Genomic DNA, 23,567 nt, shown 5'->3' on the forward strand with positions numbered 1-23,567 from the left:
CTTCTCACTCCCTCCACTGCTATCCCTGTGTAGGAGACACCCAGGAGTTCTCCCCTGGATTACTATTACAATAAGGATCTTGCTTCTATCTTTCTTCCTCTCATAACTGTTTTCAACATAGCAACAAGAGTGATCCTTTGAAAATATAGGTCAGATCATGTCAGTCCTCTGCTCAAAACCCTTCGATGGTTCTCAGTTCACTCCCCCTTAAAGCCAGATGCCTTTGTACAAGCCTTATGTGACCTGGCCTCCCCATCCTGCTCTCTGCTGTGATCACACTGGCCTCCTGGCTGTTCCTCCTACCTGCCAGGGAATCCCATTCCTTACAGCCTTTGCAGGGGCAGCTCTTCCCCCAGGGATCTGCCTGGCAAGTTCCCTCGTCTCCTTCAGGTTTGTTTTGTTTTGTTTTGAGTGGAGGTCTTACTCTGTCACCCAGGCTGGAGTGCAGTGACATGATCAAGGCTCACCACAGCCTCGACTTCCTGGGCTCAGGCAAGCCTTCCATCTCAGTCCCCCTAGTAGCTAGGATTACAGGCATGTGCCACCACATCTGGATAACTTTTTAAATTTTTTTGTAGAGACGAGGTCCTGCCATTATACCCAAGCTGGTCTCAAACTCCTGGTCTCAAGCTCAGACATTCCTCCCATCTCCTTCTCCCAAAGTACAGGGATTCAGGTGTGAGCTGTCACATCTGGCCACCTTGCAGTTCTTACTGAAATGTCATTTTTTCAAAGAGTCCTACCTCGACCACCCCATTTACAGCTGCAGGTCACATCCTCTAGCCCCACATTCCCAAGACTTGCCCCCTGTTATTCTGCTCTTGTTAAAAATAGTACTTATCAACTGCCATCTTTTAACAGACTATATAGTTTGCACATTACAAGTTTATTATCTATCATCCCTACCAGAATGGAACACAAGAATAGAGATTTTCTTTGCTTTGTTGACTGGCATTTCTCAAGAATCCAGAACCCTCATATTGGGCATTCAGTGAATGAATGAACGTGGAAGATTGGATGAAGAAGAATTGGGAGGGTAATTGAATTCTATTTCTTAAACCAGTGGTTCATAAACTCCTTTAATTTTTATTGCATATCTTTATATACTTTATATATTGTATAATCAACTTTTAATAAAACAATAAAAAGAACTACATTGTCTATCCAAAGTGACTTGCTTCCTGAGAGCTCCTGACAGCTGTAGCTGGTATATTATGCTAGATGGGTCAAGGATAACAAACATTCCATTGGCTCTTCTTCCTTCTTGCTTTTTGAGACAAAATATCCACGGCTCTGGCAATCCAGTGGGGGATAGCTTGGGAGAAGAAAATGCTTTGAAAAGAGGTCTTAAAAGAACAGTTCGGACTTTGAGAATAAAACAGAGCACAGCATACCGTCCTGTTACAGCCTAACTCAATTCTTATGCACAGAAGAGCCAACATACTAATAGCAGTTGTTGCCATAGAGAAAGAAAGGGTCTAACACTAGGTTTCCTAGGTAGAAGGTGGGAGATATTTCTAAATTCTGCCTCTCCAAGAATCTTAAGTTCAGGTTTTTAAAGAGATAATTTGGCAGTCAGGGAGCTAGGGAATGGGCGCTGTGGATTGGTTACAGATGAAGTCATGGGCAGGACATGCTAAAACGTCCTGCAAAGAGCCAGTTTCTAGGAGAGGGTCACAGGAGTCAGCTTCTTGGTATGCATCCTGGGTCCAGGTGGGGTCTCGGGCCCTTCAGAGTGTAAAGTCTGAAAAAAACCTCAAGCACCCTTCTTAGGTTTTCCAGTAGAGACTGTTTATAAACCAAGTCCTGCAACTATCAGCTACTAACCCCTGGATAGTAAGCCATTATAGAGGTGGTTTTAAAATGACAGTGTATAGGAGATGAGGTCCCTGGAGATTAAAGCTACTCACAAACTTCAGGATGCCATCAAACAGATCTGTGTGACCTTAGGGTAATTGTTTAAGGGAAAATATGTTTATCAACATCACAGGCAGCCTCTCCCCTTTCCAGGAGTAAGCACATGAAACTGATCAATTGCTGTCTATTGAAACAGTCACGCAAGGAGGAACGCAGGCTTAGAAACAACAGATTTAACAGATTTGTTCATTTCTAACCAGAGCTGCAGTTTTGCAGGGCTGGGGTCTTTTCCATAACTTTTACCCTGTGACCCTGTATTAATTTTATTTAGGCATTTTCAATCCCTCTCCTCTTTTCCTGGCTTCTTATACTGACTGCAATGCCACAATGTCTCAGCTGAAGATACAGATTGATATTGACCTCAGTGCAGTATTGCCCTGCTGAAACACCATGGACAGGGCTCCCCCAAGCAGCCAGCTCTGAGCTAACAGAAGAAGCCCTCGCGCAGTTCTGAAGCTGTCATGTATCTTTATACCCTACTGGGCATTTCCCATCTTCCAGGACCTTAAAAACTAAAAACTGCTCACTATGTCTTTCTGACACTTGCTTTTTTATTTTTTATTTTTTGTCTTTTACTTGGAATTTCATTTATTTCACCACAAAAATATTTTCAAGGAGGAAGAAAAAGATTTACATGAAAAGTGCCAAATATTTATTATTTTATGTTTATGTATTTATTATTATTTTTGAGTCAGAGTCTCATGCTGTTGCCCAGGTTGTTGCCCATGCTGTTGCCCAGTGGCCCATCATGGCTCACCATAGCCTCGAACTCCTGGGCTCAGGTGACCCTTCCTGAGGCACAGGAAGGTACACCACCACACTTGGCTAATTTTTGAATTTTTATAGAGACAAGCTCTCACTCTGTTGCCTAGGTTGGTTTCAGACTCTTTGGCTCAAGCAAGTCTCTTGTCTTGACCTTTCTCAAAATGCTTGGGTTACAGGGTTGAGCCACATGGAGCCCAGAGTTACAAATACTTTTTAAATGTAGCTTTATATAAAACTAGCTAAAAGGTTTATGATTGCATTGCTGTATGTTCAGACTCAGGGATTCTGCTTTTCCCTAAGTCACTTTTTAAGCTGCTGTTCTCTAAGTCACTTTTCTCCACGAATGCTAATGATGCTATCTAAACAAAGAGTTGGAAATTAACATCTCCTGTGACCAGGGACTCTAGTTCCAGTCCTTTGGAAATGTAATAGGATGTAATTCACAACCCCATTCTGTGTGTCTGCAGACCTTGGAGGGACATTGGATTTGTGTCCCTGGAGAACTGGGTCAAATTGACTAGGCATGCCGTCCTGTGCTTTTTACCATCATTAAAAATAGGTCAGGGTGGTTGCGGCCTGTGTTCAGAATTTGGGTGTTTTTGCTTTATGAGGAGGAGAAGAGACCCAAGTCCCTTTTCACCGACGATGAACACCCGGGGCGGCGTGGACAGACGCGGAAGGTCCGCGTAAACGCGTTCACCAAGCAGGTTTCCCGGAATGATGGACAGGAGAGAAGTGTGAGAAAAGAAGGAATCCCAAGGGAGGTCCGTGCCCTGGGGGACCCTCTCTGGGTTTCCTCCGAACAACTTACTAAGAAATAATGAAAGCGCGAGAGTCGAGAGCGGAGAGGACCTCATTGAAATGCCCTTCTCTCCGCCTTTCCAGCGACAGCCCCGCGGGCCGCGGCGAGTCGGGGGCGGGGCCACGGGGGGGGTCCCCGGCGGGTGGGTGCCATTCACAGCCCAGCCCCGCCCCCTCCGCCCCTTCGACCAATGGGAGGCGGACGGGTCCGGAGCGCGGCCAATGGCAGCGGCCGGCGGAGCAGAGCGGCCCTTTAAGAAGCGGCGGGGCGCGGGTCCCGAGCCAGCAGAGGAGTTACCGCTCCGTCGCCGCTGCCGCTATGTCCCTGCAGGTAACCTGGGTTTGGGGAGGCGCGCGGAAGGGATGCTCCGAGACAGGGGTCTCGGATGGGGCGTGGGGCAGGCGTGACGCCCCCCGGGAGCGCTCGGCGACGACCCGAGGGACCCCCCCCCACTCCTTCTCCACCACCTCGCCCCCCCCCGCCCGTTGCAGTGTAGACCGCGCGTGTGCCGTCTGTTGACGACGATCCGCTGTCCCCACGGAAACCCCGCTGGACCCCAGGGACTGGTTAAACTATCGTGAGCGGAAAGTGGGCACAAGCGCGGGGGGGGCCCAAAGCGGCCCCTCCTCCCTCTTTGCCTCTGGGAAAGGGAGGCTGGATCCCTTCTCGCCCCCTTGCTGCTTGGGGCGTCGGGGGGCTCTCGTAAGCAAGTGTCTTCCTGAACCGAAGAGATCTATGAAGCTCCAATTTAAAAGTAAGATCTTACTGGTATGTGAAAAGAAGTATATGTCGAAGGTGGAAAACTCCGAAACAGGGAACCGCGTAAAGTCACCGGGCGCCGGACGCAGTGGCTCACACCTGTCATCCCAGCACTTTGGGAGGTGGAGGCCAGCGAATTGCCTGAGCCCAGGGCTTCGAGACCAGCCTGGGCAACTTGGCCAGACCTTGTCTCTACAATAAATTAAAAAATCAGCCGCGCGTGGTGGCACCCCTGTGATTCCAGCTATTCGGAAGGCTGAGGTGGAAGACTAGGAGACTCAGGAGTGTAGCAGTTGGCAAACAACTAACCTCTTCCCTTCTCCCCACCATGTTTCTGTGACCTAAGAACCGTGCAGTTCCTAGAGTGAGAGTTTTTTTTAATCTTCATTCAGTTTCTCAATGGAAAAGAATGGCTCAAAAGCCCTTGTCAACCCCATGTTCTTTGACTGCAGAAAGTAAAGTCAGATTAGATGAGAGTCACCCCTCAGAGTCTGTTTTCAGCTGGGGTGAAACGTGAAAGGAAATTTACACAGGAGCCCAAGTTGTCTGTAGAAGGCATGATATACCCAATGTGAGTAACACTGACCTAACTGCTACCCTAAAGGGGGGGTGAGGGGGCCTTGTGGCTAAAGCATGAACAGGGCAGGGTCCAAGGAGGGCCCTTAGTATCCTAAGGCAGTTTGCTTTGCAGAATCTCAAACACAGGCCAGGTACGGTAGTTCACACCTGTAATCCCAGCACTTTAGGAGGCCGAGGTGAGAGGATTGTTTGAGGCTCGGAGTTCAAGATCAGCCTGAGCAATATAGTGAGATCCCATCTTTACAAAAAAAAAAAAAAGTAGCCACGTGTGTAGCACATGACTGTAGTCCCAGCTACTCGGGAGGCTGAGGCAGGAGGATTACTTGAACCTAAGGAGTTCAAGGCTGCAGTGAGCTGTGATTGTGCCACTGCATTCCAGCCTGGTGACAGAGAGAGAGAGAAAGAAAGAGAGAATCTCAAAGACAGGTGGGAGGAAGACCGTGTGCATAGCATTCAGCCAGGATGCTGAATCCCAGTTCCAGGGGAATCACCTTGGCAGAGGCTGAGGTTCTTCCCCAGAGCAGCAGCCCTGCTTCACAGCAGCACAGGCACGCGCGACAAAACTGTGATTCCTTTGGCCCAGAATGCTTTCCACTTCTATCTAAACAGCTGTGCCTGTAGAGCTGTGTCTCCCCATGGTAACTTCTGAGCCTCCTAATATCCCCTTATTAATCCATCCCGCAAGGGTGTCCTTACTTGGCTCCCATGGGGCTGCACCACCTGCCGGCAGGCTGTGAGCTCTGCTCGTGCTGCCAGGTGGATATCTATGTCTGCTTCTGTTATGAACATGAGCCGCCCCACCCAGGCTTTCTGTTGAAGTCATCAGTTCTGTCCACACTGCCTGGGACCGCTCCCCTGCCCCTGTGCACCCAACAGATGCTGATCCCTCAGGCTCAGTGCAAGCACTGTCTCATCTCAAGAACAGCTCCTTCCACACCCCTCCCCTCTGTGCTTTCCCCTCCGTGTCCCCAGAGCAGCCACGGGCTCCTCCTCTGCAGAGAGTCTCATATGTCACCGCTGACCTGCTCATTTCTCACGGGACTCTGCTTCTTCAAGCCATTCCTGTTCCTTCCTGTCCGCCTTGCAAAGGCCTGGCCCATCAGAGGTGTTCAATAATTCTTTTGAGACTGAGAGTGATGGCTCATGCCTGTAATCCCAGTGCTTTGGGAGGCCAAGGGGGGAGGATCCATTGAACCAGCCTGGGCAACATACTGAGACCCCATTGCTACAAAAATAAGATAAAATAAAATAAACCAGGCATGGTGGCACATATCTGTGATCCCAGGGGGGAGGCTGAGATGAGAGGATCTCTTGAGTCTGGGGGGTCAAGGCTACAGTGAACCAGGATCATGCCACTGCATTCCAGTTTGGGTGACAGTGTGAGACGCTGTCTCAATAATAGTAATTATTATGAAATGTGTGGTGAGCCCTGGGAGGGTGAGGTCCACAGAACTGAATGGGAGTATTTTACATTTGTGATCACATTTGACCCAACCTCTCCCGGTGAGACTGACACTACCTTTTTGTGACTGAATCTGCCTCTCAGAGGAGCTTGGCCCCATGCATGGGGTCTCAGGGCACGTGCCTCGAAGCCAGAAGTCAATCCTGAGCAGCCCACTGCTGCCAACGTTCTTTCTACTGTAGCTCATCTTGGTGGGCTTGCGAGAGACCTCCTGGAGGAAGGCACATGGGAGCAGCGCCTTAATCCGGGAAGGTATCAAGTCGAGGTGCCACGGCAAGACTTGCCTGACAGAGATAGTGATGCTGAGCACCACCGTACCACCTGGGAAGTGGGAGGAAGGACAGAGACCCCTGAAATGGCACAGGAAGCTGTGTTGGGGCTTAGCTCTTCTGTGCAGAGGAGTTAAGACTTTCATTAGATTTTTTTCCTTTTTGAGTCGGGGATCTCACTTTGTCACCCAGGCAGTGGCACAGTCATCACAGCTCACCACATCCTTGACCCCCTGGGCTCAGGTGATCCTTCTGCCTCAGCTTCCTGAGCAGCTGAGACTGAAGAGGTCTTGCTGTGTTGCCCAAGCTGGTCTTGAACTCCTAGGATCATGCGATCCTCCCACCTTGGCCTCCCAAATTGCTGGGATTCATGCATGGCATGAGCCACAGCGCCCAGCCTCCGTGAGATCTTTGTATGGCTCCATACCCTATAAAATATGAAGAGTAGTTTTCCAAAAACTCCTTCCTGGAAGGCAGGGACTGAACATGGCTTTTTAAGAAGCCTTAGAGTTCTGATCAAGGCTCAGTTCAACAAAAGGGATTGAATTGCTGCCCTGGAAAGTGGCATGAAACTTTCCAGCCCACAGAACACCTGAGAGGGCCTGTGAACCTGCAGGGGGAGATCCTACACCTTTCTGAATAGCCTTGCCCCAAGGAAACCCCAGACACTCATGTAGCATTTTATTTATTTTTTATTTATTTTTATTTTTATTTTTTTTTTGAGTTGGAGTCTCACTTTGTCGCCCAGACTGGAGTGCAGTGGCTGCTCCCGGCCACCGCAGCCTCGTCCTACTGGGCTCCGGCGATCCTTCCACCTCAGCCTTCCGAGTAGCCAGAATTACAGGCATGCACTACCACGCCCAGGTGATTTTTTGATTTATTGTAGAGATGAGGTCTCGCTGCCCAGGCGGGTCTCGAACCCGCGGGCTCAGGCAATCCACTCACCTCAGCCTCCCAAAGGCGCGAGATTACAGGCTGAGCCACCGAGCCCGGCTCATGTAGCATTTTAATATTGTTCTCAGTACAAACACTATTTGTACAAATTTGGAGCATACAGGAATATTTTAAAGCCAGAAAACTTTCCAATTACTGTTTGCATTTTTTTATTGCGCAATCCCAGTTTTATTTTTTTATTTTTTATTTTAAAGATGTGGAGTACAGTTCAGGGTTAGGTATACAAATGTTCATGATGCAGATACCCTTGTTGATGAGGTGTGCCCCCCTTCCCCAGGCAGACGTCCACTACTGCCAATCCTGCTTCCCCGCCCTCCTCTCGGCAGTTTCCCACTACTGCCAATCCTTTTTTTATAGTATTATGATATACAATTTTAATATATTTCTTTCTATCTTTATTGTTTATTATTTATTTTATTTTTCTACACAATTCACAAAGTTGAGTGCATAAATTATTTTATTTTTGCGTCCTTTGTTAAACCATAAAGTAAAAGGGTTGTTCATGTCTTGCCTCCTTGCAGGTACTTTTTTCAGTTTTTTCTAGAACTAGTTTCTCTCCCAGAGATCTTTGTCATAAAAGAAATAATTATTTATTGAATACTTGCTCCATGCCAGACACTATTTTATGTACTTTGAGTGTGTTAACTTATTGAAATTCTCCTAACAGCCTTGCCTTACTTTCTAGATGAAGAAATAGACTCAGAAAGTAACTTGCCCAAGGTCACTCAGCTCTTAAGAGATGCAACCGAGGCAACCTGGCTTCAAAGTCTGCATTTTTAACGGTGGCATTTTGTGCAAGGCCTCCTTGTCCCATGCACCCATCCCATTGATTAGGAGGCCATGCCATTTTCAAGGTTATTTAGGCTGGAGATTCTGGTTTCCAATTTTTTCTTTCTTTTCTTTTTGAATCAGAGTTTCACTCTATTGCCCAGGCTGGAGTGCAGTGGCGCCATCATGGCTCACTGCAGCCTCGATCTCCTGGGCTCAAGCAATCCTTCCACCTCAGTCTCCCAAGTATCTGGGCCCACAGGTGCGTGCCACCACACATGGCTAATTTTTTTACTTTTTGTAGAGATGAGGCCTTGCTATGTTGCCCATGCTAGTCTCGAGCTCCTGACCTCAAATGATCCTCCTGTCTTAGCCTCCTAAAGTGCTGGGATTACAGGCATGAGCCACCATGTCCAGTTCTGGTCTCCAGTTTACAGGTGATTTTCATCACAAAGCGGCTGCTCTAACTGGGCTACTGTTTTGTCTTTGGTTGATGGACGCTTGATCCAGCAATTCTACTCAAGGGGTCTGAGATTATAGCGGGGCTCTGGCATGTAGAGAGAAATGTGGGATCTGGGACTAGTATTAGTCATCCCACTACCCTTGATGGATACGCAGGCTACTGACACATTCCTGCTGGTTCCCAGTCTGAAACAAGTAATTCATGGCAAAGCAGTTTACTTGAAAAAAGAATGAAATATGCTATAAGGAGAATAATCACCAAAGCCCTTTTTATAGTATAAATGAAGAGGTTAAAAGGAGAAAGGGGCCAGGCTCGGTGGCTCAACCTGTAATCCCAGCATTTGGGGGAGGCTGAGGAAAGTGGATTGCCTGAGCCTGCAGGTTCGAGACCAGCCTGGGCAACTTGGCGAGACCTTGTCTCTACAAAAATCAAAAATTAGCTAGGCGTGGTAGCGCATGCCTGTAGTTCTGGCTACTTGGAAAGCTGAGGTGGAAGGATGGCCAGAGTGCAGCAGGTTGATGCTGTGGTGGCTGTGAGTGTGCCACTGCACTCCATCCTGGGCGACAGAGTGAGACTCTGACTAAAAAAAAGAGAGAGAGAGAGCGATAGAGTGTCCAGGAGCACTTGGGTTCAGGGAGGCTGGACTCCTTCCCTGTAGGGAATATGCTACGGCCAGACAAGTCCTGGACTGAGAGCCTGGTGTCCTGAGGCGTCAGGGAGCTCTGGGTTTTCAGAGTTAACTCAGAATGAGGATTACTATTTAAGTATATTTGTATAGAAAGTTTTCAGTAAGTCAGCCAGGCATGGTGCCTCATGCCTATGATCCCAGCACTTTGGGAGGCCAAGGTGGAAGGATCGCTTGAGGCCAGGAGTTCGAGACCAGCCTGGGCAGCATAGCAAGACCTCATCTGTACAAAAAAAAATAAAAAAATTAGCTGCACAGGGGGTCGCTCACCTGTAGTCCCAGCTACTCTAGCTACTCGGGAGGTTTGAGACTGCCTAGGCAACATAACAAGACCTCATCTCTAGAAAATAAATTTAAAAATTAGCCAGGCTCTGGTGGCATGAGCCTGTGGCCCCAGCTGTGTGGGAGGCTGAGATAGGAGGATCGCCTGAGCCCAGGAGTTCAAGTTTGCAGTGGACTGTGATTGAGCCACTGCATGCCAGCCTGGGTGAGACCCAAACTCAAAAAAAATTGTCTTTAGTTTTCCACATTTTGTGTGTATATTAGGTAAATACCGGGAGAAGTGAATTCATGGGAGTTCAAATAAATTAAGATAATTCTGGTGGAACTACAGTACATAGTCAATTGCATGATGGTGAGATTTGGCTTCTAATAAGCGTACCCCCAAGTGGTGATCATGGCACGCCACGGGTGGTTTTTCAACCCTTTCTCTCTCCTCTCTAAACCTTCCTTTTCTTTTTCTTTCTTTTCTTTTTTGCTTGTTTTTGCTTTTTGAGTCCTGGTCGTCATTCTATCACCCAGTCTGGAGTGCAGTGGCACGATCTTGGCTCATCGCAGCCTCAACTTCCTGGGTTCAGGCGATCCTCCTGCCTCAGCCTCCCACATAACTGGGACTACAGGCCCATGCCACCACACCGGGCTAATTTTTTTTTTTTTTTTTTTTTTTGAGTTGGAATCTCACTCCATCGCCCAGGCTGGAGTGTAGTGGCATGCTCATGGCCACCCCAGCATCAACCAGCTGGGCTCTGGCGATTCTTCCACCTCAGCCTTCCAAGTAGCTGGACCTACAGGCACATGCTACTACATCCCAGCTAATTTTTTATTTATTGTCGAGACGAAGTCTTGCCAAGTTGCCTGGGCTGGTCTCGAACCCGTGGGCTCAGGCAATCCACTCGCCTCGGCCTCCCGAAGTGCTGGGATTACAGGCTGAACCACCGAGCTTGGCCTAGTTTTTAAAATTTTTTTGTAGAGATGAGATCTTGCTATGTTGCCTAGGTAATCTCAAATTCCTGGGCTCAAGTGATCCACCTTGACCTTCCAAAGTGCTGGGATTACAGATGTGAGCCACTGCACTCCTGGCCACCTTCCTCCTCTTCTTCCTGTTTGAATTCCTACGTGGTGGTAAGTGTACCCAGAACGTGACAGCGGCCAAGCCTGCCTGAAGTTAGCAAGTACATTATATTTCTTTTTCTTTCTTTTTTCCCCCTTTGGCTTTAGGGTGATTTTGACAGGGCCGCAGAAGATGTGAGGAAGCTGAAAGCAAGGCCAGATGATGAAGAGCTGAAGGAAATCTACGGGCTTTACAAACAAGCTATCGTTGGAGACATTGACATTGGTATGACGTCATCATTTAAAAATAACCACATCCTTCATTTGAAAGCACTCATAGAGTACATGGGGAAAAGCTGCCTTGAACTTATGACTCCGTTCTCTTGGCAGAGTGTCCAGGAATGTTGGATCCGAAAGGCAAGGCCAAGTGGGATGCGTGGAACCGCCAGAAAGGTCTCTAATTATGCAACAAGTTTAAAATAAACTTTCTTAATTTCCCAGCGCAGCCAAGTCAGGGAGATAACGTGTGTGTGTCTTCCTAGGGTTGTCGAAGGAAGATGCGATGAGTGCCTATATTTCTAAAGCGAAAGAGCTGATAGAAAAATATGGAATTTAGAAGACAGCACATGAGACGTTTTTCTTCTTGAAGCCTTCGTAATGGTATCATGACAACATTTGGGGGGAGAATGCCCTGTGAACTCAATGTTCATGTATATTTTTGCTATTAGCATGAATACATAATTAGGAGCACGCTGAAACTGCCTACTTAAGTGAATTTTACTTGCTTAAGAAAGTTGACTTTAAAAGTTATTTTGGAAACATACTGCCCTTGGCTGGGTGTGGTGGCTCAGGCCTATAATCCTAGCACTGTGGGAGGCTGAGGTGGGAGGATTGCTTGAGGCCAGGAGTTTGAGATCATAATGAAACCTCGTCTCTACAAAAAAAAAATTAGCTGGGCATGATGGTGCATGCCTGTAGTCTCAGCTACTTAGGAGGCTAAGAAGGGAGGATCACCTAAGCCCAGGAGTTTGAGACTGCAGTGAGCTGTGACTGTGACATTGCACTCCATCCTGGTTCACGAAGTAAGACTACAATTAAAAAAAAAACAATAAGAAAAGAAAAACATTGGTCTGATTGCATGTATACAAAGATGTCAACAATTGTTTGTTCTTTTGGCTAATCTGCTCCTCTACAATGAAATAGTGTTACTGGTGTACTAAAAACTAACTAAGTAAGCAATAAAAAGAGTATTCCTTTGTTACACTGTGTAGCTTTGGGGTCACGGTAGTGCAGAGTCTGTGCCCCCACTGATATACCTGTCCTCACCCTGTGACTTACTTGCTAGGTGACCTGGGGCAGGTTATGTAACCTTACCAAGCCTCATCTGTAGAGAAGGGAAAATAATATCACTCACAGAGTTCTTGTAAGAATTGAAGGAGATAACTAGAATCATCCTACCTTCATGTTAGAGCAAATGTTGTATAAAACATAACAAATTTGGTGAAAAAAAATTTTTTTAAAGAAGTGTGTGAGTCTATCTATAGTGCTTTAAAGAAAGAGAAAAGCCACCATGGAAATATCTACTGTTTTTCTTTTAATTTTTACATTGAAGACAGATAGAAATCAAGATACAACATATCTAGTGGTAAATTATACCACTCCCTGAACCGGGGCCAGACTCTAGGTTGGCTGCTTGAGGGTGGGCTGGCCCTGGGTCCCAGTCAATCATTGACAAGGTGATAGGGCCACATAAGCTGACCAGCAATTGAAGCAGAAGGACATCCCTAGAAAGACGTATTTTGATGACTTGCCGGTGCAGGCCTCAATAACTGTTTAGGGCTATCTTTGTTTAATAAAACAGTCGATTATATTTTCTTATTAAATAGGACTATCCTACTTTTCAACAGATCGGATCAAGCTTTGAGCCACAGTGAGTGGGTGCAACAATAATTCAGTGTCAAGCATTTCCCGTATTTTCACCATTAAAATAATTGAAGGGAAAAATGAATAATTTGCAAAGTGTGAATTTTGTTGACAAACTTCCCACAGAAGAGAATCAAATGAAAATTTAATACAAAGCAAAATGACTCTGCTAGAAGTATTCTTCTTGTCCTGTTTATCCTTTGTCCCCAGATACATAAATGCTCCACAGAGAAATACACGGATGCATAACAGATCACCCAATGATAGACAATATATCATTTCCAATCTGTAAATAAAACTAATGAGCTACATCTGAATAACTGAGAAACATATCACATCAAATTGACTATTTTAAGACTAAAAGGAAATGATCTAAAAGTCGGCAAGCGATGATATTTCTAGACACTTGACTATGTAGTTCTTGATGAAGTTCTCATTGTCTGGTTCCATGAGATAAAAGTGATCTCCTGGAAGCACGTGTATGTTAAAATTTCCACTGGTTACGACTTTCCAGTCTAAAAAGAAACACAATCATATAGCAAAAAACACTTCACCAATTACAACTAAAGATTCGCTTCAAGATAATATTTTCTAAGAGCTAGAGTTCCTTCCAAGGTCTCATGTTCTGTGTTCTGTATTTTTAATTTCTCTAAGGCCTATCAGTATACAGTAGTGCTACCTGCATTCTCTCATTTTAAACAAGACCAGTATTTATGCTAAATAAAACTTAGACCTTTTTTTTTTAAAGAGAGAGCCTCTTGCTCTGTTGTCCAGGCTTGGGCAATCCTTCCACATTATCCTCCTGAATAACTTGGATTACAGAAGTGCACCACCATGCCCAGATAATTTTTGGGGGGTTTTTTTGTTTTTTGTTTTTTTTGTAGAGGTCTCGCTATGTTTCCTAGCCTGGACTTGAACTCCTGGACTCAAGCAGTCCTTTTGCCTTGGCCTCCCAATGTGCTGGGATTACAGGTGTGAGCCACTGCACCTGGCTCAAATTCTCTACTCATTGCAGTAACTACTAGTTGACATTAGCCTAAAACCATCAAACACATATTTCAACAAAATACCCAAGACTGTAAGAATATATTCACCTTTTATATCCTTTGCTACATCTTCAGATCCAACAAAGCATGTAATGTCACAGGAAAGAAGAGCCTCACGTGGTGCATCAAAGCTGTAAACATAAAAGAGCTGATTAGTAATTTTTCATAATCAACAACCTAGAATTTTTCCTGTTTATCACTTCAGTAACACTTGAGGTGGGCTCACTTCTTTCCCTTTGGCTAGCTCTAACAATGCAAACATTTTGTCACCAGTAACACTTTCTACCTGCCAGAACCAGCCTGAGGCCTGGTGTGGTGGCTCACACCTGTAATCCCAGCACTTTGGGAGACCGGGGTGGAAGGATTGCTTGAGTCCAGGAGTTACAGCCCAGCGTGGGCAACAAAGCATGACCTTGTCTCTAAAAAAATCTAAAAAATTAAAGGAGGCCCAAACTTTACCTGTACGATGACCACTTATCTACCTAATTCTGAATTGTACCCCACATCTTAAAAATAAAAATAAAAATATATTTTTTTTAATTCTAAAAAATTAGCTGGGCATGATAGCACATGCCTGTATCTCAGCTACTCAGGAAGCTGAGGTGGAAGGATTGCCTGAGCCCAGAATATTGAGGCTGCAGTGAGCCATGATCTTACCACTGCACTCCAGCCTGGGGGACAGAGTAAGACCTTCAACTAATTAAAAAAAAAAAAAACCTGAGATGGGGGACACCACTTTCCAACATCATCTAACTTCTAGAACATGCCAAGTGGCATCAGAGAGGCACTGGGTCACCCAGCTCAACTCAGGGAGAGACTGTTTAAAGTCCTTTTAATGTCATTCCTCCGAAGTGACGTCCTCTCTGATGGCTCCCAGCTCACCGTGGTCCAGCAGAGGTTTCTGTGCCCAGAACAAGAGTGGGTTCAGGCCAGCAGACCCCCTGTCTGCACCACTCCTCGGTCTCATTACAACAGCAGCAAATGTATTAACCGAGCTAGACGCTGGGTGTTGGGCCGCACACTAGGGCACATGGATAGTTACACAGTCCCGGCCCTCCTGCAGCCGAGAGGCCGGCCATCCTGGAAACAGGCAACCAGAGAGACATGCAAGTGCTACCAAGTACAGGGTGATCTGGGAACGCCTGACAGGAAGACAGGGGTGGAGATGGGGCCCAAGGCAGGCCTTCTGGGGAACGGAAAGGATCTGAGATCTGAATGAGCAGGAAAGAGCTGGCAGAGGGGACAGCCACTCAGGGGAGGGAGAGAAGGTGCCCAAACTAATGGCGATTATTCAGAGAATTGAGACAAATTAAGGGAGAAGTGGTAGCAAGGCCCACATCTAGGTCACACCAAGGATCTGAGTCGTCCTAAGCATGATAGGAAGTCACCAAGAGGATCGACAGCAGGGCGCATCGTGACCAAATCACACCCTCTCCTCCAGATAGAGTGTGGGGAATGCACTGACAGGGACTGCGTGTATATAACAAGCCCAGAAAAGTGGCTCTCTCAACAGTCCAGGCAAGGTTTCTGTCATTGCCTAGCATGTAGAAAATAGCAATCCCACTAATGAGTGAAAAAGCCCAGAGAAACTGCAGCACTGGGCTGGTACAGTGCCTCATGCCTACAATCCCAGGGATTTGGGAGGCTGAAGAGGAGGATCGCCTGAGCCCAAAGTTAGATACCAGTCTGGGCAACATAGTGAGATCCCATCTCTACAAAACTTTTTTTTTTTTTTAATTAGCCAGGTATGATGGGTGTGTTCCTTTAGTCCTAGTTACTTGGGAGACTGAGATGGAACAATCACTTGAGTCCAGGAGTTGGAGGCTGCAGGGAGCCATGATCCTACCACTGCACTCCAGTCTGGGTGGCAGAGAGAGACCCTGTCTTTAGAAAAAATAAAGTTAAGAAGAAGAAGAGGAGGAGGAGGAGGAGGAGGAGGAGGAAAGAAGAAAGAAGAAGAGGAAGAGGAGGAAGAGGAGGAAGAAGAAGAGGAGAAAGAAGAGGAGGAAGAAGAGGGAGAAGAGGAGGAAGAGGGAGAAGAAGAGGAAGAAGAGGAAGAGGAAGAAGAGGAGGAAGAAGAGGAAGAAGAAGAAGAGGAGGAGGAAGAAGAAGACGAGGAGGAGGAAGAAGAGGGAGAAGAGGAAGAAGAGGAAGAGGAGGAGGAGAAAAGAGGCCCAGTGTGGTGGCTCATGCCTGCAATCCCAGCACTTTGGGAAGCCAAGGTGGGAGGATTGTTTGAACCCAAGAGTTTGAGACCAGTCTGGGCAACATAATGAGACCTTGCCTCTATCAAAAAAAGAAAAAACAAAACAAAAAACTGCAGCATGGTAACTTTCCTTGAACTCATCAAAGAGCTGTATTTTTAAGCAAGCTATGACCGAATTTCCAGGGGTCAGGCTGGCCCCTTACAGAGATGTGAGGCACGTGAACAGGCTTGGGCAGGGCAAAACCTAGGAGGAAGGCTGCCTACCACACCTGTCAGCTGACATTTGTTTTTGGGGTTTTTTTTGACTCAGAGTCTCTGTCACCCAGCCCGGAGTGCAGTGGTACTGCGCATGGTCACCATAGCCTTGACCTTCTGGGCTCAGGGGATCCTTCTGTCTTAACCTTCCAAGTAGCTGAAACCACAGGCATGCGCCACCATGCCCAGCCAATTTTATGATTTATTGTAGAGACGAGGTCTCACCAAGTTGCCCAAGCTGGTCTCAACTCCCTAGGCTCAGACAATCCTCTCTCCTCAGTCTCCCAAAGTGTTGGGATGACAGGTGTGAGCCACTGTGCCAGGCAATCAGCTGACATTTTAACAAAGTGTTGGAGCCCTGGTGCGGGGTGGCGTGTCAGATGGAATTCACACTGACGAGGGAATTGTGAAAAAGATTAGGAGCAGGTGAGAGTCCCAAGAGAGGGACAGGTGGGTGACGGGGAATGGGCCATGACACACGGGGACAGGCACGACACTGCCACCTGCTGTTCTGATTCCAAGCAGAAGCCTTAAGCTGCTCATCCAGCCTTCCCTACCCACCCCCATCTCCCCCACCCCTGCTCCAAGCAAGTGTCCACCCATGGCTGGGGTGAAGGATGGAAGCATAAGCCTCTCCCCTTGGGGAAGCAGTAAGAAGCAATTCTATCCCCAAACCCAGCAGAGGTTGTTGCTGAAGGAAGAGCAGGAACCTTCCACCCCAGCCAGTCACAGATTCAGGGCAAAATGTGTTGGCAACAGGGAGGAGGGGCCGACCTGCTGAGAAAGTTCCACCCACCAAGTCCAGGCCAGGAGGTTCCCCACAATGGATGCTTAAGACCGTCTGGGACATCCAAGAACTCCCTGCATTACCCACAGGCTGACATACATCGAGTAACAAGCAACAGCTATCTGTCTACCCTGGGGAGAGCAACAGCAGGGAGAGACACTGATCTGAGAGTCACAGGGAACACTGAACGCCAAGGGTGGAGCACAGCCACTGAGGAAAATGCTCCAGAAATCCCATTCCCACACGGAGCACGCAGAGACCAGGGGACTTGGGAGCTGATGGTTCACTGAAAATAACCATGCCACAACAAAACCCTACCCAGCTCAACTCCAGTCTAGATTGACTTAACTCCCCACACTAAAGTCCTAATATAAGGGGACATATGCTCATCTTCAGGTGTAAAAAATATTCACTTCAGTCTCTACTGTTTTATGCATCATCACTGACGTTCAATTTCAAAAACTATCAGATGCATGGGAAAGCAAGAAATAACCCATTGTTAGGAGACAAAGCTATCAAAAGATCCAGATATTGGAACTGCCAGACATGGACTTTAAAATACTTATGATTAAAATGTCAAGGATTTAGTGGGCTGAGTGCAATGATCATGCCTGTAATGTCAACACTTTGGGAGGCCAAGGCTGGAGGATTGCTTGAATACAGGAGTTGGAGAGGGGCCTAGGCAAGATCTCGTCTCTACAGACAATTACAAATAAAAAGTACATTAAAAAAAATATATATATATACATATATATGTATATATATATATAAGCCAGGTGGGCTGGTGCACGACTGTAGTCCCAGCTACTTGGGAGGCTGAGGCCAAAAGATCACATGGGCCCAGGAGGTCGAGACTGTGGTAAGCTGTGGTCATGCAGTCCAGCTACTGCACTCCAGCCTTGGTGACAGTGAGACCCTGACTCAAAAAAAATTTTTTAAAAAGACTTCATGGAAAAGGTGGACCACATGCATAAGCAAATGGGGAATTTCATTAGAAAGGTGAAAGCAATGAGTCTAATGGAATTTCTAGAAATAAATAGCAACAGATAGAAGGATTCCTTTGATAGGCTTATCAGTAGACTTGACACAGCTGAAGAAAAGATTAGTGACCTTGAATATGGGCAGTAGAAATTATCCACCCCTGAAACACAAAGAAAAGTTGTTGTTGTTTTTTTAAAGACAAAGCAGAACATTCATGAGATGTGGGATAATATCAATTATGAAACAGCCTAATATGGGAAAAACCAGGATACCAGAAAGAGAAGAGACAACAGTGCCCTAGCAAGCAAGAGATGGTGACAGCTTCTGTGAGCTGGAGTAGTCCCCAGCTTCCAGTGTTTTCCAGCTGACACAGATTTCCATTTTGGCCACCAGGTTCTGAGCCTTGGAGGTAGGGATGGGGAAGGAGAGGACTGAGAGACAGTCTGTGGGCCTGATTTTATTTATACTGGAAAAAGCTGAGAGGTAAGGGGGCGTTGAGGAGAGATCCGTTTTAAAAAGGAGAGGGAGCAGGAGAGAAGAATCCAGACAGCAGAGTTTGGGGAGAGTTTTTGGAATCTGGAGACAGGAAGTTAATGTTGTGAGTAGTTCCCACAATTTGATTCACTTGGAAAAGGACGAAAATGTTAAGAAGATTTTCTGTATTCTATGAGTGGAATACATATCTCTGAAGTGGTTTACATATATAAAGTTATATATATAAATATACATATATATAAATCACTTACACTTTATATATATATGCGTGTGATGTTTGGTGATTGGGAGGTTTCTTTGGAGTGAAAAAAACTCAATGGTAGTGAGTTTTTTGTTGTGTTTTGTTTTTTTAAAAAATGGCTTGTTGGCCAGGCGCAGTGGCTCACACCTGTAATTCTAGCACTTGAGGAGGCCAAGGCAAGAGGATTGCTTGAGCCCAGGGGTTCAAGACCAGCTTGGGCAACATAGTGAGAACTTGTCTCTTTTTAAAAAGATAAAAAAATAAATATAAATATAAAAAATGGCTTGTAATTTGTGATGTGCCAAACCTCTACTAAGCACGACCTCATTGACTCCTCACCACAACACTTTGAAGAGTTATTCTTACTATTATTATCCCTCCTTTGACAGATAAGGCCCAGACTGTTCAAGACACTTGCTCAGAATCTCACAGCGCGTAAGACACAGAGTTTCAGTCCCAGTAAATGGACTCAAAAGACCATTGTGCAAGGTTTAATTACTAAAGACCAGCTTTTGCATACATTATTGCATTGGACATCCATAGTGATTTGGATTACATTTCAATGTTTTAAATTTTGGTTTTCACTCACAAGTAATACTTTGATATATATAAACTTGTGGGATGGCTAAGTCAAGCTAATTAACATATCTATCACTTCACCTACTTAGCATTTTTAAAATGATGTGAACATTTAAATTCTACTTTTTTTTGCAAATTTGAAATATTCATTTTGTTAACTGTAGTCACCATTTTGTGCAATAGACCTCAGAAGCTTATTCCTCCCATCCAACTGAAACTTTGTAGCCTTTAACCAACATCTTCCTATTCCTCCCTGCTCCCCCCACCCCCAGCCTGCTCTCTACCTCAATGAGTTTAACTTTTTTGTATTCCACATGTGAGTGGAATCTTGCAGCATTTGTCTTTCGGTGCCTGGCTAATTTCACTTAGCACAATGTCTAGTTTCACCCATGTTGTAGCTAATTACAGAATTTCCTTCTGTTTGAAGGCTGAATATTATTCCATTGTGTGTCTTTACACCACATTTTCTTTATCCACTGAAGGATACTTATGTTGATTCCATATCTTAGCTATTGTGAATAATACCACAATGAACATGAGAGTGCAGATATGTCCGAGCATATTGATTTCAATTCCTTTAGCCAGGTGTGATGGCTCTCACCTATAAAGCCAACACTTTGGGAGGCTGAGGTGAGAGGATTGCCTGAGCCCAGGAGTTCAAGACAAGCCTAGGCGACAGAGTGAGACTCCAACAACAACAACAACAACAACAAAATTCCTTTGGTTATATTCTCAGAAGTGTGATTGCTAGATCATATGGTAGTTCCAGTTTTAGTTTTCTGAGGAAACTCCATGCTGTTTTCTATAGTGGCTGTATACTAATTCACATTGACACCAACAAGTGTTCCTTTATCTCCACATCCTTGCCAAGACTAATATTTTGTTTTTTGAATAAAAACCACTCTAACAGGTGTGAGATTTCATTGTGGTTTCAATTTGCATTTCCCTGGTGATTAGTAATGGTGACTGTTTTTTTGTATGCCTGCTGGTCATTTGTATGTCTTATTTTGGGAAATATCTATTCAGGTCTTTTGCCAAATTTTTAACTGCATTGTTTGTTTTTCTTATGATTGAGCTGTTTGAACTCCTTTATGGATATTAACTTCTTATAAGAAGTATGATTTGCAAATATACCCTCCCAATCTGTAGATTATCTCTTCATGATGTTGTTTCCTTTGCTGTGCAGAAGCTTTTTAGTTTGACATAATCCTATTTGTCTATCTTTGTGTTGTCTGTGGTTTTGGGGTCACAAACAAAAAAAATCAGTGTCCAGGCCATGCATGGCATGCCTGGAATCCCAGCACTTTGGGAGGCTGAGAAAGGAAGATTGTTTGAGGCCAGGAGTTCCAGCCTGGGAAACACAGTGAGACCCAGCTCTACAAGAAAAAAAAAAGAAAGAAAGAAAGAAAGAAAAATTAGCTGGGCATGGTGGCACACACCCGTAGACTTAGCTACTCGGGAGGCTGAAGAGGGCGGATTATCTGGGCCCAGGAGATGAGGCTATGGTGAACCGTGATCGTAGCACTGCACTCTAGCCTGGGCAACAGAGTGAGACCCCCAGCTCAAACCAACAAACAAAAATTATTCCCCAGACCAATGTCAAAGAGCTTTTCCTCTGTATTTTCTTCTAGTATTTTCACAGATTCAGGTCTTATGTTTAAGTCTTTCATCCAGTTTGGGTTGATTTTGTATAGAGTGTGAGTTATAGGTCCAATGTCATTCTTCTAAATGTGGATATACGGTTTTCCAATGCTATTTATTGAAGAGACTACCCTTTTCCCCACTGTGTGTGTTCTTGGCACCTTTGTCAAAAAACCAATTGACTATACATCTGTGGGTTTCTGTCCAGGCTCTCTCTTCTGTTCCATTTGTTGATGTGTCTGTTTTAACGCTAGTACCATGAAGTTTTGATTACAGTAGCTTTTAAAAATACCATGTTTCTATTATTAAAAACAGGCAGAATGGTATTTCCTTTTTCCTGACTCTGTGCTAAGCCAGAAATTCAAGACAGCCTAGCCTTATGAGAATCACCCTTGGACTGAGATGGTTGGGATGGATAGAAATGGATAGAGACGGATGGACTTGGGATACTGAGGGGGTATGTTGTTGACTTTGGGATGAATTGGAAGTGGGTGGTGAATGGAGGGATATGTCCAAGATGAATGGAATTGTCTCAGTTCTCCAAGTGCTGTAAGTCTTTTTCACTGTTTGTAGCTACTGCCTTGGAACCTTAATGTGCAGGTCCAGACTTTGTGGAGGAAATAAAAGAAACACAGGCCCAAGCACCTGCCTTCAAAGAACTTTCATGAAGGGGTCAGTGACAAAATAGAAGACATGCATGACAGTATATAATGGCGACAAAGGGCCCCATACTGGCCCCACAATGACCATGGAGCTGTTAGACTAGGAAGAGCTATATGCAGGTTTAGGTTATTGGAGATGGATTTACAGAGCATTAGGAGTTCAGCTCTATCAGAAGAATCAAGCGTCAATACAGACATCCCACGAGACAAAGGAATGGAGAAGCACCATAAAGCAGAACAAAATTCACAAGAAACCAAACCTAGCAAGCTTCTCCTCCCCTGTGGTGTACCTCTACGCTTTTTAACAATAAGTAACAACTCACTTTTGCTGATCCTTCTAAGAGGTGAGAATGCTTTGGCATTCATTTATTCAATAACTGTATATCATATAATGAAACGTTTGTCTATTCATATATATACACATACACATGTATGAAAAATACATGCTAGTCTTTTTTTTTTTGAGTTGGAGTCTCACTCTATTACCCAGGCTGGAGTGCAACGGCACACTCATGGCCACCGCAGCCTCAATCTGCTGGGCTCAGGTGATCTTTCTGCCTCAGCCTTCCAAGTAGCTGGAGCTACAGGTGTGCGCCACCACACCGGGCTAATTTTTGATTTACTGTAGAGATGAGTTGTCCAGGCTGGTCTCAAGCCCCCGAACTCAGGCAATCCTCTCGCTTCTGCTCCCCATAATGCTGGGATTACAGGCGTGAGCCACCACGCCCAGCTAGTCATCTTTTAGAGATATAACTTCTGTGCTCTGGCTCCATTCTAAGCCAGTATCAACATCACAGGTGGCCCCAGAGGATATGAAACCAAACTCTTAGAATCTTGTCTTCCCCTAGTAGTGGCCTCTCTTCTTCACTCTACATTTTTCTATAAACATACCAAAGCACATGTTACAGTTACTTACGTGTAATTGCTAACCAATTCTACATCTGCCTTCAGTACAGGAGTATATTGTTGAAAAAGTTCCTTGTTGTCAACAAGATGCTTGGGGGTGCCTCCAAAATCCAGAAGATAATGGCAGATTTGTTCTTCTGTCAAATCATTAACATTGGGAATGTAAAGCCGTTCCTTTGACTTGAAACATCAACAACACAAGTCTGATATTTAATATAATACATTTGCTTATACATCAAAAAACTATTGATCTAAGGGAAAAGTCATTATGTCAAGGTTGGGAAATGGACTACTTTATTTACAGGCTTCAGAGGGGAACTATTTCTTTTTAAAAGCAGGGGGAAGAAATTCATGTGTAACCTCAGAGTCACAATGCCACCAAAATGGCATTGTAGACTTTAAAATTCCAGGTCAGTCAGGATCTTTCTCCAGATGAGGTAGGGAAGACCAGAGGGATGAGGAAGAAGAATGCAGGAACAGCAGGACCAGATTTAAAAAGGGCACAGTCAGGTTGGGCACAGTGGCTCATGCCGGTAATCCCAGCACTTTGAGAGGCTGAGGAGAGAGGATCGCTTGAGCCCAGGAGATCGAGACCAGCCTGGGAAACATGGCAAGACCTCATCTCTGCAATAAATTAAAAAATTAGCCAGGTGTGATGGTGCATGCCTGGAGTCTCAGCTACTCAGAATGCTGAGGTACAAGGACCCCCGAGCCCAGCAGGTCCAGGCTGCAGTAGCCATGAGCGTGCCACTGCACTCCAGCCTAGGTGACAGAGTGAGACTCCAAGTAAAAAAAAAAAGTGTCTGATTAAAGAATAATAATTAAAAAATAAAAAGGCATAGTCATTCCAAAAATTTGACATCACTGTGCCCTTTTGAAAGTTCAAGAATTCTTTCCTGGCTCTGACCCAGTTACTTTACTGAAATGGATTAAGTTCCCAGCAGACTCAGGGTTAAAGAAAAAGCACTTCTGTTCAGCATTATAATGCTCGGAGGCACCCGGACCAGTGTAGGCTATGATTAAGGAACGGTCGAAGTGCGTTTCAGGGAAATGAAGAGAGAATAATATTGAAAAGGGACACTTTAATAGCAAA

General features: G+C 45.4%; 2 protein-coding genes across 2 annotated transcripts in view; one reads left to right on the top strand and one right to left on the bottom strand.

Moving 5' to 3' along the window:
* Positions 1 to 3,802: 3,802 nt before the first annotated feature.
* On the top strand, positions 3,803 to 11,550 carry ACBD7 (acyl-CoA binding domain containing 7). The gene is made up of 4 exons (XM_008065309.2): positions 3,803 to 3,814; positions 10,921 to 11,038; positions 11,143 to 11,205; positions 11,295 to 11,550. Exons 1-4 carry the CDS (start codon positions 3,803 to 3,805, stop codon positions 11,366 to 11,368), a joined length of 267 nt encoding a protein of 88 aa, XP_008063500.1. The 3' UTR covers positions 11,369 to 11,550.
* Positions 11,551 to 13,047: 1,497 nt separating this feature from the next.
* Positions 13,048 to 23,567, bottom strand: part of OLAH (oleoyl-ACP hydrolase) — a 36,318-nt gene continuing 25,798 nt past the window's right edge. Inside the window, exons 5-7 of the mRNA XM_008065310.1 lie at positions 22,485 to 22,654; positions 13,770 to 13,852; positions 13,048 to 13,190 (exon numbers count right to left, since the gene is read on the bottom strand). Coding sequence (XP_008063501.1) covers positions 13,048 to 13,190; positions 13,770 to 13,852; positions 22,485 to 22,654 — 396 coding nt within the window. The remainder of the gene's footprint in view (positions 13,191 to 13,769; positions 13,853 to 22,484; positions 22,655 to 23,567) is intronic.

The sequence above is a fragment of the Carlito syrichta genome, unplaced genomic scaffold (genome assembly GCF_000164805.1).
Source record: "Carlito syrichta isolate Samal-C Ts95f unplaced genomic scaffold, Tarsius_syrichta-2.0.1 Scaffold308224, whole genome shotgun sequence".
Classification (NCBI taxonomy): Eukaryota; Metazoa; Chordata; class Mammalia; order Primates; family Tarsiidae; genus Carlito; species Carlito syrichta.

Bases quoted from the DNA above. Each gene is read 5' to 3' on its own strand.
- ACBD7 (XM_008065309.2), top strand. The intron at 11,039-11,142 runs GTATGACGTCAT...TTCTCTTGGCAG, and splicing joins CGTTGGAGACATTGACATTG to AGTGTCCAGGAATGTTGGAT. The intron at 11,206-11,294 runs GTCTCTAATTAT...GTGTCTTCCTAG, and splicing joins TGCGTGGAACCGCCAGAAAG to GGTTGTCGAAGGAAGATGCG.